The following is a 15,506-nucleotide window of genomic DNA, read 5'->3' as shown; positions in this document are numbered from 1 at the left end:
GCATGAACGGCTCGAATAGTTCCTGTATCAAATGAAGGCCCGCCTTCTGAAATACAGTGTGTGCTGTGATTGGTTAGCTGGGCCAGTGTGTGCTGTGATTGGTTAGCTGGGCCAGTGTGTGTTGTGATTGGCAGCACTCGGCGCCTGGTCGGGAAATATCATGCCCCTTACCATAGCTGCCTGCAAGCTTCAGTGTAAATATTGCGTCAAAATCAAATCAATTTGAGCTTGATTTAAACCCGGATGATTGTAACCACTCTAAGTTCGTCTGCTTTGGGAAAGCTAGCGTGTCTCCGACATAGTGATAACACTCGTTGCCTTCTCTAGTGCAGCTCAGCCAGGTCTCGTCCCATTCGTCGATATTTGTGATATCACAAATCCCGGAAAATATGCGTTGTAGTCCAAACGAGTCGTCCGTTGTAGTTTTTGAAAAGTGATTTCTGTTCAATAAAATATCTTCTTTTGAAGAGGACTTTGAGCTTTGTAACTTTGCACATCTTTTTTATGCTCAAACAGCAACATTACAGACTAACTAAAGTTGAAAAAGTGAAAAAGCATAATAGGACCCCTTTAAGTGAGAGAAAATCTGTAACTTAGTCCAGATTGGGGGAATTGTAATGTTTAATTATTTCTTTTATTATGTAAATAATTTTTGCATTGAAATTTGCATAGATTTTTGTTTGTATATGATGTCAATTATAGTTCTTAAAAAGAAAATCGGAATCGGCAGGTGACACTTCCAAAAAATCGGAAATCGGAATCGGGCAAGAAAATTGCAATCTGTGCATCTCTAATAATAGCGGACATGAAATACTTTAGGGAAGTTAACATGGTCTGTATTGAGACATACAAAACTCCACTGAACAACTATTTTTAACAGAATTGTGAGATTCTAAACGCTACATTCAATATTTGCCATATTGCAAAACAATTCAACACAAACAAGGTGATTTAAAATTATTAAAAGGTGAAAATAAAAATAAATACCATAAATATAGACACTAACTTAAAGTGAAACTGTAAACTAAAACCTTGATTGTAATAAAAACAATTCCATGTGCATGTTATTTGTCAAACGCCTATGTATTTATTTACTGTTTTTCGTTATGATCTAACGTACTTCAACTGGATCAACCAGTAAACCACAGGACGTGCTGCACAATGAGCAAAGGCAGCTAACGTTAGTCTGAAACTTATTATACTACTACAAATGCAAACTATCACGCTACTAACAAGGATTTTGGAGTGACAAGCAGCAGCAATCTTGAACACATTAAGCGACACGACACGACACATTACTCAAACATCAGCGAGAACATTTTCATCGACCAAAACTTCCGTTAAATTAGCCACACGGAGGTAACTTAGCTAAACACGTTACACCAGCGCTTACCAAATCACAGGGAAAAAAAACGCGCAACTTCCCTTTTGGACTTCACAGTCTTTCACAACTGAAGAGGTAAATGTAATACACTTGAACGCGTTACCTTGACAGCAACACTATTTCCAGCTACTGAGGCTTACGGCTTGCTCAATAGTATTATGGGATGTCCACAATGACATCACGAGGGTGCTCGTGACACTAGTGCTGCTGCGCAGTATGCCTTCGTAATATTTTCCTTACTTTTTTTTTTTTTTTGCCTTTTGTGTGGTTTTAATACATTTATCCAGGTCTCTCTTTATATATAAAATTATTTATTATTAACATGATCTCTTCGAAGTCATGATAAAAGTCTCTCTTCCACATGCTGAAAATCCCGTTTATGAACATCCTGAACTGAAATAATAATAATAACAATAATCAAGGAATCAATCACGAATAGATATTAAAATCAGTTGATAATATTTTAAGTACACAACTGATAACTATGGCCGCGATTCACATAGGCCTATTGTGATCTAACGTACACTACTATGACGGTAGAATGACGTCAAAAAGATTTGCATACGCAGGGTAAGAGTTGTGGAAGTGTACATAAGACTGTAAGCGTGAATTAAATTTGCATGCGCAAGAGAATTAAGCTTTGTAAAGGTGTAAATCGCGTTTCAAGCGCAAGAACAAATTATTTGCAGCATTTTCTGTTATTCGTAAGTGTAATTACGAGTGTAATTATTTATTTTTTTACTGTATGTGTATGTTAAAAGTACCATTCCGACAGCAAGAACGATCCTGAATTAAATTAAGATTAATGTCTTGGCGTATGCTGTGTTTATTGGACCAATCAGATAAGAGTACATGGAGAGTCAGCGAGAGGCTCATTTGATTGGCTACAAGAAGAAGGTGGCCCCGCCCTCCCCCTCACGCTTGCAAAACTCAGTTAGTGAGAGAACAGTGCCAAAATTGTAAGTGCAGAGAAAAGAAAGACGGAGCTGTACATATCGGATTATTTCGGGAACTTTTTGCCCCACTTGCACAAGTCATTTAGACATTTGCAACAGTTAGTTTTGTACACATACAGATTGGTTCTATGCAGTCAATCCGTTTTGCAGTTCTTTAAACTGTTGTTTTCGCTTGCAAATCACTGTTCACAGGCTTGCAGTGCTTTTGACCGTCTTTTGGCGAAAAAAAACGTGCCAAAAGTGTAAGCGCGGAAAAATGGAAGTCAGAAGCATGCAGATCATATTTCTTTTGCGTTAGCATGAAGCTGCAGTTTCACAATACATGAATTACACTTACGAGTAACAGTAAAATGCTGCAAATAATTTTTTCTTGCGCTTGAAACGCGATTTACACCTTTACAAAGCTTCTCTTGCGCATGCAAATGTAATTTACGCTTACAGTCTTATGTACACTTCCACAACTCTTACCCTGCGTATGCAAATCTTTTTGACGTCATTCTACCTTCATACACTACAAGGTTTCTTAAGTAAACAGACATTACAAATAGCCATTCGTTTGTCTTATTTAAATTTTCTGTCACATGATGAATTTACGCAAGTGTGTAACTGGGACAATTACATAAAAAATTGATAATACTTTTCCAGTATGAATAAGAAATGAATAAACAGGTGTGGTTTGGCCCTTGTTATGATTTATTCTTTCATCAGAGTTCAATATCAATAGCAGCTGCACTTCAGTCATTTCACTTTTATGTGAACACTCCGCTTTTGCAAACAATGCATAAAGCCAATGCATAAACAGCTGCTGTTATTATACTCATTTTATATATCATTTTTTACTCATGTCTGCCTACACATCTTACATTACAAACGTTGTTCTTCTGAAAGAAACTAGCGCTCTGCTTTATATAAATTGCTGTTTATAAAAAGTAAAACATGTAATTTGTTTTTTGTTTGCAAATAAGTCACAGCTACTTTTGCCTGATGGAAAAAGGATGAGTTTTGGGTGCTTATGGTTTAGTTAGAGTACCAGCAAGGGCTAATTGGGCTGTGCTAACCAGCATAATCCTGGATCAACATCTTTTGTTGATCTTGGAACAACATTCATGTCCAAAAACATATTCTGACCCCTAAACTTAACCCGAACCATAACTGTACCCATGAGGAAAAGAAACCTTGGTTGTAAGCCAAAACTTAAAATTAACTGTAAACTTGTCACTCAAATCTGATCATTTGAGTGGATGCTCTACTTGGTAAAATCACATTCACCATCACGTGTTTAAATGTTTTTGCTGCTTAAATCCAAGAAATGGAACTAAGCTGCGCAAGCATTCATTTTTAAAAGCTGTTTTGAGTTCTGAAAGTTGAAAGCTTTATTACCACCTCTGGCAGGTCAAATAGTGAAAAGAATTTTTAAAAAGACCTTGTCAAATCTCTGATCTTCTCATACCTGTCTAAGATTCAATGGACAACCATACAACACCCTGCATGATGAAAGATTAAAATGTGAACCTGCACATCAGTTTTTTTGGCCAGGGATGGAGACAGAGCCTTTAATAAGGAAGGGAACATAACCAGACTTGTGCACCCTGTAATTATGTCCAATGTCTTTGCTGCTTTTTAAGCTCTAAGCAATCTAATGGTTTTTACTATTAGAAAATACTTGTCCACATCTTTCTCAAAGAAGGGTGGAGCCAACTTAATGTGCCTGCTTGTGCAGACATGTCCCTGTCTCTTCTGAACATGGAAAACACTCTGTTTTAGCAACACCCAGTTTAATTTTCTTTACAGCCAATTATTTATCCATAGCTTTAGCCGTAAACACACCCTTTTAAAGTCAAGTTCCTTTCTGCACAAACCTGTATTCTTTTAACCTTATAGCTGGATGTTACAAAGAGACAATGTGGCCTTTTAGTAATAAACCCTTAAACACAATTTTAAAAATTCTAGTTTGTTTGCTAACAAATGTCCAACAGTGGACGCATATGCATTACAAGATCATTTTTGGCATGCTTTTCTTGAAAATCGTAAACGTTTTAAGAGTTTTGGCATAAAATTAATGACTACATTAGAGTAGTTTTATTTATTTTTGGCAATATTGTGCAACAACTGTCATTTTTGTAGCCTACATTTCATGGATATAAGCCATTTTCACATAATAAATATTGAAATGGTTCATATTTATTTCACTCTTTGCTTAGATCATCAGTCATAAATGTAAAAAAAAAAATAGTTAAAGATTGAAATTCTGGGTTTGGAGCAAAAGTAAAACAATAAAAGTAGCAATAAAATAAACAATAAAAGTTTTAAAAGTAGCTAAATTAAATGACAGACATAGTAATTTAAACATGATTTTCCAAAATATTTTAATGTGACTTTCAAATAAGTACATACATACATGAAATTTGTTTGTTATGTCACTACACTTAATACATGTTTTTATTGGCAGGAACTGTTGAATGAAAAGGCAAGTACTGGCAAGTATACTGCACTGCTGGTATGCAGGTAACTCTAGTTATGCTAGTGTTTATTTCCAGCTTTTATATCTATATATACAGTTTTAATATTTTAATATGTAAGTTGCTGAATGAGTAGTGTTGTTGAATCAGCATTAGTACAGATGAACTTAACAAAAAGTGAAACCACATCTACATTTAAATACATGGAAACAATTATATAATGCCCATACATGCTTAACAAATAATAAAGAACTCTGACTGAAAGTGGGCTATTCGTTTAATGTGCAGGGCTGGCCTTCACCTCAGTAGGGTGTGTCTACTGACAACTGATGTGAACTGTTTCAATGAGGAACTGCTGGCCAGTTACAAGAAAGACTGGTCTGTTGATTGTTCTGATTTCAGCCTTGGATTATGCTGTACCATGGAAACATCAATCCCTTCGCTTCTGCTGGTTCTGTGGCTCAAGAGTTTGCTGAACTGGCTGGTGGTCGTGGTGCAGCGACACTACATGATCAGGAGCTTCTCAGGATTCTTCTGCATTTCCTTGGCACTGATTGACAGTCTCTTGAGTTTTGGCCTCACGGCTATTTTCTATCTGGAAGACTTCAACATCTCAGGCTGGCACTTCACCAGGTATCACATATGCCTGCTGGCTCAGATTGCTTGTTTTATCTACGACATGCTCCACTGGCCAGTGTTCCTCCTTGTAGGACTAGACAACTTCTGGACGCTATCGTCAAGCTCAACACACACATCCTGGAAACAAAAGCTTACTTACATAGCTGGAGTGTGTCTCCTTTGGATTCTAGCAGCTTTGTACGTTTTCTGGGAGCCTGATTTTGTTCTGTTGTTAGAAGATGTTGAGAAGCACCAGTGCCAGCTGTTTAGTAGATCTCAGAGCTCTCAGGTTCTCGTAGCATTGTTACTGACGGTCACCTGCGTCATTCTTTACTCGTATGCTCCGTTTGAGAAATGGAGGGTGCAGGTGTTTCTGCATTCCACTCAACAAAGCTGCTTGGTTTGTTTAAGGCGGGCCATGCATACGTTCCTCGGCACGTGGGCCTCGTTTCTCGTTCTGATGATCATCTCGCCGCTGCTGCAGATAGAGATGCACGCGCACCTGCAGCTGAACGTCATCTGGTTGTGTTTCGTCAACAGCTTTTTCGTCGCTTTGGCTCTGTGCGGTCGCTCTATTACATCGAATTCCAAGAAAATCGACACCATTACAGATGGTTTTTGTTCCTGGTACTTTTGTTTTACATATGGAGCTGATGAGTGGAATTATGGACAACAATCCAATGACCGCACTCAAGTTAAAACACTAAATATCTGACCATGTTTACTTCGGAGAAGGCGTTTTTCTTTGCTTTCTTGTTTGCATAAAAAGAAATTGCAAATAATTTTTGCTCAACTGATTCGTCTCTTTACTAGAAAAATGAATATTGGACCAGCACCTTTTAGAAGACTACTGATATAAGAATTATGTGATTTCTGCTTCAAAGGTAGAGCTCAACGTGTTTTCTGTCTGTATGCAAATAAACTGGACCCATGAAAATTACAAGGAAGATGCACAAAAGTAAGGAAGTAGCCTATATTTACATTTGAACTAGTCTAGCAGTCTAACCGGTTTATTAACTCCTCGATACTATTGAAGTTTAGGAATATTTACATAAGATCATCCAAAAATGTCAAATCTGTCAATATTTACCCCATGTCGTTTCAACGTTGTATGACTTTGTTCTGTGGAACACAAAATACGATTTAAAGGCACAATATGTAAGATTTATTTATTATAATATCCCACCCTGCTTCATTCTACTACGTTAATAAATCATTAGCTCATCCATGAACATGATTTCTGCCAGAGTGCCGTGGAATTCCATCGGCTGTGGGGAAGAAAACCACAACTCCCATGATTCCACACTCAGTCACGGCTTCATCAAACTAGCCTTTGTCTCTTTGTTTGTTTTAAATACGCGCCCTCTAGCTGCGAAAATTACATATTGTGCCTTTAACCCTTTAAAGATGTTAAATAATAGTCAGACAAATATATTTTTAAATGGAGTTTAAAAAAAACGTTTTTTTTTTTTTTATAAATAGCTTATTGAAACTTTAGGAACAAATTAAAAGAAAATATTGAAAAAAAAATATGGCCCATATAATCTAGTGAGAAGCTCTCACTCATGGAGGAACAAACACATCGTTTTATTCAGAGGACTAAACTGAGCAAAAATATGCAATTTGGTGCATATTGTTACTTACGTGACCAAAAAGTAAAATGAAATTCAGACAGCTTGTAATGTAAATCAGTTTAACAGATTACTCACAGAAAATGCATATAAATATGTTGTCAATTGATATCTGCAAGTGCAATAATAGGCCTATGTCTCAGTGAGATATTTTGATATTTGAAATGTACAAATAAACATTACTCAAAAAGCATTTTGTATCATATTTGATACATATTAACATGACTTTTATATATATATATATAAAAAAAAAAAAGTATGGATGATTAAGTAAAGTTTTGCTTCAATCCAGTAAGTGTTCGTCTTGAAATATTAATAACAATATAAAAGTCATGCTTTTGTTTACTTCAAAAAAAATCATTGGATATTTCACAGCAAAATATAATTATTTGAAGGCCTCTTATACTTGTTAAAAAAGTATTAACTATCAATCAGATGACAGAGAGCATGTAGTAGATTGTGTACAACAGGTTTCTCAGCAAAGTTTTAATTATGTTGAAAATGTAGAGGCCTTACAAATTCATGTAATTCATGTAAATTCATCAAATATTATACAGTAGGCTTTATAGGGATAAAGAATGTTTCAAATGTTTTTGTGAAGAAACATTGCACCACAATGGAAAGAAAAAGAAAAAGCATTCGACAGAAGAAAGTCATACGGGAACATGAGGATGAGTAAAGAGATGCCAAAATGTCATTTTTTGTGTGAACTGTACTTTTAAGAAAACCTGCCAAAGCAAACAGGCATAAAATGAAAAAAGTACAATGACACAGTCGGTTTGACACTACAGAACTTTACTTGAATTAAATCCAAGTTCATTGTCTATACAAGATATTTACAATGTCTGAAATAGGGGAAATAAACAATAAAACACTAGATACAACTGAGGTATTAGCTAAAAGCATGTACATGTATTTAACTCGTAAATATCGATCATGATAACCAGTTTGAGATGTGTCATCTGCTTTAGAAAATATCTTATCACAACATGAGGTAGGAGAGCAATGTCTCATTTTCATGCAAGAGCAAAAAACCTCTCATCACACTGTAGGATTGGCAACATATGCAATGATACACACAAACACTGCATTTCATATCTCAGAATTGCAACTTAAAATATCTTTGCTGTTTACGAAAGTCATAAACAATGACATTGTTTCTATTACAGTGTTGATTGTGTTCTCAAAAAAAAAAAAGCATCACATCTGATTTTTTTTTTTCCCCTTTTCTTTAATAGTGACATCTCGGTTACACATGAGAAAATATGTGATTAAGATCATAGGGACACATGCTGTGCTGGCAGGTAGTTATTTGTATACTATGTGTATTTTTACCATTATAAAAAAATTGTTTATATAATTGCAATTTTCTTATCTCTTTTGCCATTAATCAGCTCAAGGGAGCCACAGTAATCATTATCCCCTGTTAAATTGGATATTTCCTCTATAATGCAAAATACATGGTAGCTTTGCTGAAAAACTCTAGCATTAGATTGCTTTAAAGTACAATTTTGCTAATTATATTATACCAGGCCTATACATATCAGATATTCAACATATTTCACACGTCTCGAATATGTACAACTTTATCTGTATTTATTTTCTTAACACTGCAAAAGACAAAAACAGGTTTGTTGTTTCAAGAGTCTAAAGAGTACTGTATTCCTATGCCCAGAATTCAAATTTAACATGGCATTCTACATAGAAGATATACAGCGCCCCCCTGTGTACAAAATGCAATTTACAGGTTTCATAGAATCGTTACAAATGAAAAGGTATACTCTAGAAAGTTTCAGAAATACATTTTAATACCCAAAACTATCAAAAACAGCATTTAAACTGGCTGCTACAGAGGTAACTGTGGTGAAAACAAAAGAAACCTAATACTGATTGTACAGAAATTGTAGCCAAAACAAATGCTACAATCTCTCAAAAGAACTACACATGAAATCAAAACTGTATATTTATATTTGTATTACAAAACAAAAAAAACCATCACTCTTTTCAGTAAGTCATGTCTCATTTGTCACTGACACACACAGTCTCTCATATCAAAATATATATATATAAAAACATCGCTCTTTTCAGTACACACACAGTCTCTCATATCAAATGTTTCTAGCATCTATATTAGGCTCTTGAGCACATTTTGTGCCCATTTACATAAAGACTATTTTTCTCAGACAATATGGAGTAACGTTTTTGGAAAGGTTATATGTGTGAGAGAGAATAGAAAAAAATCATTTCTGCATTTTAGCAATAATGAATCTGTGTTTTAGCATAACAATATAGTAGCTAACAATACATGCATTATTTCACTCCCTTCTTTCTAAGAATTTTAAATTCTTAATTTTTTTTATATATTTATATGTGTGTGTGTGTGTGTGTGTGTGTGTGTATGTATGTATGTATATATATATATATATATAAAATGGGGAAGAGGAAAAGCTGAACACCACCAAAATAACAACAGGTTGTCAATCTCAGTGGGCTCCAATGAAATGGACGAAATGACCCACTGAAGGGAAACGCTGAGGCACTGGACAGCATATGTCACTGTTCCCGTTCCCCGTTGGATGAAGTGTAGGGGTTCTGAGCATCATGCATCCCTACACCACCTTACACACGTTATCAACAACCACTCTTCAGGCAAAAAAAAAGGAGGAAAAAAAAAAACAATAGAGCTTGGCCTACGCCCAGCTTTTGCAAATGTGATCAGAAACCTTGAAAGATTGTTTATAAGAATTTAGTTAATATATTAATGACTACCGTATGTACAAAGTGTATATAAATCTTTATTAGTTAATACGTTAAATAATTTCTGAATAAGTCAAGAAAAAAGTTCAAAAATGGCAAAGCACTCATTTACAATATAGTTTTGTTTTTTTGATTCTTCATGGCTGGATGTATTCACATAAGTCAGGGTGTTTCTTTACGTTTTCCTCTTTTGCGTCCAAGAGGTTTTGCACTGTACACATTATCAGGTTTAGAAAACTGCTGCGGCTTGGCTGACTGTGAATCCGATGAGTTGTGCACAGTGGAATGTTCTATGTGAGATATGTACATCACGAAAGAAGCCTAGATTTACGTCCAATATTGTTTACACAACCAATCTGAACAGAGGAAAGAAAAAAGAAAGAAAGAACAAACTGCTCTAGTGGCAAAACCGCTTCACTTCCTGTGTCCATCTTTCTTCATCCATCTAACAGCTGATGTATGAGTGGGCATCAGAGGCAGCTGCCCCATTCTGCCGAGACAAAGCGTGCCTCTTCAACCCTCAGTGACTGGGAGCTAACGTGACAGCATTAATTCCTTTACATCCCTCCCTTGGCCCCCTGTCTGTTTTTTTCTCCCTGTCAGACCTGTTTGTTCACTCATCCAGAATAATGACACGGAGGAATGAATAAGAGGGATATATGAAAAAAAAAATTCAGGCTAAACACCCAATACGTGACAGCCAAATCATTTAACCTGGAATCCAGCATTCAAAAACTAGGTACTTTATTAGCAGTTCTCAGATGAATAAAGAAATCAGCTTTAGGTTTATGGGAGATTGTGACGTACTTCAATGCTTTACATCGTCAATTGCACTACTAATGAATCCTTTGCTAAGAAAAGGACAAATATAAGGTCTACTGTGTGCTTTGTTTAAAGATTGGATGTCTACAACCAGTATGTTCTTATTGGAGCTACAGGAATCCTTTTATGCTCTGAACATAAACTTCAGAGTGAGGTGGACTGCACTATCCTGAAGCTTTTTTTGTAAAACTGCCTGTAGTTAAATGGGGGCCGAGTTTCATAGTGTTCTCCAGCAGGGGGCGAATGTGAGTCTTTGCTTACTGCATCATGCAGGAATGAACTGAGCTGTTTGTCATATACCAGCCTGCAAAGGGTCAGCAGTGCAGACAGGAAACATATAATCAACACCAGACTGAAAAGACAAACGGCAGGCAGGGAAAGAAAATGGAGGGGAGATGGAGAGGAAGAGGGGGAGGATTACGATCTTAAATCGGGGGCCTCAGTTAGGGGGCTACGTTTCCGAATCGCTTGTATTAAGTATAATGACTTAAATATGCTATAGAGTAATATTTTTACTGATATTTTTTGTGACGTTAACAAAAACCTCCCATTTTTTCTGTAAAAAAAAAAAAAAAGATTCACAAAATTAAAATAAAAAAGTAAACATCCACATGGTTTCTTGCTGCTGCAGGGCATTGGCGTCTTGCCGTTTGGCATCCTTGGGCTTCGTGTCACAGGTAGTATTTTACTGAGTGTCAGTTTCCTGTATCCAAAGAGCTGGGACCGGAAAAGCACTTGAGCGCTTTCCCAACACCACAGGAGGCAAGAAGTCCAACAAAGAAATACCTCCACTGTCCCATCAGCCTCTCAGCACGACTATAAATTAAAACAGACATGTACATCCAAAAAATGCTTAACGACTGGTCGAGGGCAGGGTGACACGAAAAGTCTTTTTAAATTGAACACAAACATTAAGTCTTTTTTTGTGGTGGTGCAACACAAACGGAAGCAGTTATGGGAGAGCTGCTCTTTTCTGCAGAGTTTGTCTTGTGTTTGTCTGTTACTCTGCGGGGAGTGGGCGAGCGTGTTCCTGGGCTACAGGCGTGGAAGTGTGCGAGAGAGGGGGGCGAGTTTATCTGGTGGTTACCTCAGGGGCCGGTGAAGAGAGGGAATGCTGGGATTGGGGGCTTGCGGAAGGGGTCGGGGGCTGGGCAGGGCTAGTGCTGCGGCTCCCCTTGGTGCCAGACTGGACCATCTGCTGCTGAAGCTGCGAGATCATGAGCTCCAGCTTTTCTCTGGCCTCCCGCTCTCTGCAGAGCTCCTCCTGCAGTTCCTGCCGCTCCGCCTCGGCACGCTCCAGGCGGCAGCGAAGATCGCACAGCTGCGGACAGAAGGAGAGCGTGGTTACAAACAGGAACGCACAAAATATTCCATTCAAAGAAATCTGAGTACCAGTGATTCCTGCAGTAGAGCTAATCTATAGCGCCATTTTAAGATTTCATGTCTGCATGGACAACAGTGCATGTGCGAGGGATTTGAGAGCTTGAAAAGAATGGTTTACTGGATACTGCGCACACGCTGAATGCATCTATCCATTCTAATGGGCAAAGGAGTATACTTTGGAAGGCTTGCATGCTGAACTGTGCATATAGCCGAGCACATACAGAAAATAAAGCATACCTGAGCCTTTATCAGTCAAAGACTTATTTTAACAAACCCACTCAACTGAACAATGAGCTTAGAGGCTTAAGAAAGAAAACAAGAAAAAAAAACTAGAATGCAATTAAGAAAACAAAGAAAAACACAGTGCATCAACTATAAATGTATTAGAGCAGTTAATGAATTTACATCTGCAAATCTTTACTTTTAGAAAATATTTTAAGAGATTTGATGTCTGATACAGTGTTATTATAGTATTATTGATATAGAATTGTATTTTCCGTTTTCATTTTAATTTAAAGGGTTAGTTCACCAAAAAATGAAAATTCTGTCATTAATTACTCACCCTCATGTCGTTCCAAACCCGTATTTTTGTTTTCTTTGCCCACAAAAAGTATTCTCGTAGCTTCGTAAAATGATGGTTGAACCCCTGATGTCACATGGACTATCTTACCGACGTTTCTGGACCTGGGAACATTTCAGTTGTGTTGCTGTCTATGGAGGGTCTGAGAGCTCTCGGATTTCATCAGAAATATCTTAATTTGTGTTCTGAAGATGAACTAAGGTCAAACTGTTTTGGAACGACATGAGGGTGAGTAATTAATGACAATTTTAATTTTTGGGTGAACTATCCCTTTAAATAATTTGATATGTATCATTTTTATAATTATTATTATTTATTCCATTGTACTTTTTTATTTCATGGCAACATTGCTAATTTTCGCTTAATTAGTTTATGTGTAATTTTTATTATCGAATATTTTTTCTAGAGTCATTGACTCCATTTACCCCTGCATTTAGCAACATTAAAGGCACAATATGTAAGATTTTATTATTAAAATATCCAAAAACCACTAGAACAGTGTTATATATTTTGCTGACTTGTGTACTTACATTATCCCAAATGTTTCGAAGAATGTTTAAATCCAGAGAAATAAGCAATTTTAACTAGTGACACAGACCGTGTCCATAGTGTCATTGTGTCACCTGCCAATGACGTCATAACCCCTCGATTTCCGGTTTTGTTTTGTAAAAAACATGGAAACACCAAAGACGCTTTAATATGTTATGCGTTTAAATAGACCGGTGATGACCGCACAGAGTAGCATTATAACAGAACTTTCAAATGTATCTAGTATGATAAAACAGCACTGCTTTTTTTTAATGTGCACTAATATCGCCAGTATTTAGACAGTCTGATTTGATTAGACTGGATATGTGGTTTAAAAAGTTTGAGCACCATTGTCCTAATTGATAGTTAAAATGCAGAAATCAGGCCCAGTGTGCAAATCAGTCAGGCACTGGCTCTCCATCTCAGTGTGCGTGTGTATCTGTCTTCCTGTTACTGAATCCCTCCCACACACAGATGTTCTGCGCTGATACATGCAGCATATTGCATTGGGTACGGGAATAATTCACACTGGGTATAGTTTATCATTGCATCACACAGTCATTCGGGCACGCTCAGATTGGCTCTGCTGCGGTCCACACATGTACCTGCACGTTGTACTGCGCCTCCTGCTCTTTGGGTTGGCAGGCGCAGCTCTGCTGTCTGAGCTGCTCCAGTCGGTGTTCCAGCTGTCTCTGCTCCTGCCGCACCTCCCCCAGTCTCTGAGCATGCTCAGTGTGCACCGCCTCCAGCTCGTTCTGCAGCTCCAGCTGCTCCACAGACAACTCCCTCAGCCTGGCTGCCTCACCCCCGCGCACTGCCTCCAGCTCCTGCACACACACGCACATCAAGACATTCGTCAAACAATGTACGGCAAAGGTCGAGGGTTTGTAGTGGACGAGTCGGGGGTGATAAAGCTCAACTGGAACATACTCCTTTCTGCTCTGGCCTTCACCTTTACTCTCACTATAACAAGGTCTCTCTCTTTTCTCAGGAGCACAAAAGAGCTTCTCTGATAAACAACTAGTCCATCTCCCTGGCTCTATTCCAATCTCTAGTGAGCTGCCTATTTAGAGGAGCATTTTTAAACATCATAGGCATGCACACAACATGAAGGCTGCTCCAAGAAGAAGGCAGCAAAATCACGCTGCGTTTTAAGATCCCCGTTTAGGCCAAAATCTAGGGCAGAATCGCACGTATCATTTCACGGATGAGGCAATCCCAGATGCAATATAAAAAACTTAATGACAATTTTCTTCCAAAACGGCAGCAGGAAATGTATAAATGTGTGCATATACAATATATATAAAATGTACAGATAAAATTGAATTAAAAATTGACTATTTCATTGATTACGTGTTTGCTATTTATTCGTTGTACTCAGCTTTTCAACTTAGGTTAGATGCCATTTTTAATTTCACATAAATTTAAGGCAAACGGGTTCCAAACTTTGGAATTTTCACCATGACCTTTAATTTTTCATGTGAAATCTACATTTTTTTGCATTTTTCGCGTTTACAATTGAACAGATCTGACTGAACTGACAGGTAGCGAAGTGGGAGAGAGATAGAGGGCAGGATCAGGAAAGGTCCTCGAGTCAGGATTCGAACTTGGGGCGCCCGTAGCGCTGCCTCAACTAATCTTTTTAACAGTAAGAAATATTTTCTGCTCTATCTAATATTATCCTATTAGAGAGCAGAAAATATACAGTTGACTTATTAGAAATTAAAAAGAAAAAATATTTAAATTTTTACAACACTAAAAAGCAATTAATTTTAAAACATATTGTCTTTTTCAAAAAAAAAAATTTTGCGCAAAAGTACAATTGCTGACTTAAAATTGTAATTCTAAGGATGGAGGTCTGTCGCAAGGGGATCATCATATCTAAGTTTGTAACGTGTCGTTAGGTACCATATGCTAACATCAGTCGCTATTATAATCAATTGTGAGCATGGTGTACGAAGCCAACAGGTTACTTATGAGTTATGATGCTTCCTTAGAAGCCTATGTAGACAGCAGACAGCTCATTAAGGTTTGGAACAGAGCCTCTATGACTCAGGAAGGGATGATTGGTCTAATCTGACTGTCTCACCATCTCCAGCTGCAGCTGTTTCTGAAGGGTGGAATTCAGCTTTTGTTGCTGCCGCCGGTACATCTGCACGATCTCCAGCATGATCCTGTCCTTGTCGTCCTCTGCTCCACTGTCTTTGCCCTCCGTGGGAATGGGGGCGTGTTGCTTGCTGCCGGGGCTGGTCTCCATGGCGACTGACGGAGGAGGTTGGCGGCGCTCGTTTGCTTCGCCCGCGTGGTGGGATTTGGCCTCCTCTGCAATGGAGGAAGGAGATGCGGGAAGATCTGGGGGAAAGAGAAGAAAGAGTTAACCCCACCCGT

The 15,506-nt window shown here is 37.7% G+C and overlaps 3 protein-coding genes across 6 annotated transcripts in view; 1 reads left to right on the top strand and 2 right to left on the bottom strand.

Annotated features, from left to right (window-relative positions):
• The window catches only part of LOC107684393 (NAD kinase-like), a 9,765-nt gene extending 8,194 nt beyond the window's left edge, over positions 1–1,571 (bottom strand). The window contains exon 1 of one of the 2 annotated variants that reach the window (XM_016480650.1): positions 1,488–1,571. The gene's annotated coding sequence lies outside the window, so the exon portion shown is untranslated. Of the gene's footprint in view, positions 1–1,393 lie in introns of both variants that reach the window. The other variant, XM_016480647.1, reaches the window with a different exon arrangement.
• Positions 1,572–4,782: 3,211 nt separating this feature from the next.
• Positions 4,783–6,365, top strand: LOC107684395 (probable G-protein coupled receptor 160). Its single transcript, XM_016480654.1, has one exon. It carries the CDS (start codon positions 5,080–5,082, stop codon positions 6,130–6,132), a length of 1,053 nt encoding a protein of 350 aa, XP_016336140.1. The 5' UTR covers positions 4,783–5,079; the 3' UTR covers positions 6,133–6,365.
• Positions 6,366–9,222: 2,857 nt separating this feature from the next.
• LOC107684394 (ski-like protein) overlaps positions 9,223–15,506 on the bottom strand; it is a 10,188-nt gene continuing 3,904 nt past the window's right edge. For all 3 annotated transcript variants that reach the window (XM_016480652.1, XM_016480651.1, XM_016480653.1), the window contains 3 exons: positions 15,208–15,470; positions 13,724–13,945; positions 9,223–11,948 (listed from right to left, as the gene is read on the bottom strand). In XM_016480652.1, coding sequence (XP_016336138.1) covers positions 11,700–11,948; positions 13,724–13,945; positions 15,208–15,470 — 734 coding nt within the window. In that variant the 3' untranslated portion in view covers positions 9,223–11,699. The remainder of the gene's footprint in view (positions 11,949–13,723; positions 13,946–15,207; positions 15,471–15,506) is intronic.

Source organism: Sinocyclocheilus anshuiensis, unplaced genomic scaffold (assembly GCF_001515605.1).
Source record: "Sinocyclocheilus anshuiensis isolate Anshui unplaced genomic scaffold, SAMN03320099.WGS_v1.1 scaffold301, whole genome shotgun sequence".
Lineage (NCBI taxonomy): Eukaryota > Metazoa > Chordata > Actinopteri > Cypriniformes > Cyprinidae > Sinocyclocheilus > Sinocyclocheilus anshuiensis.
The sequence above is the reverse complement of the archived record's forward strand: the minus strand, read 5'-3'. Positions and strand labels throughout refer to the sequence as shown.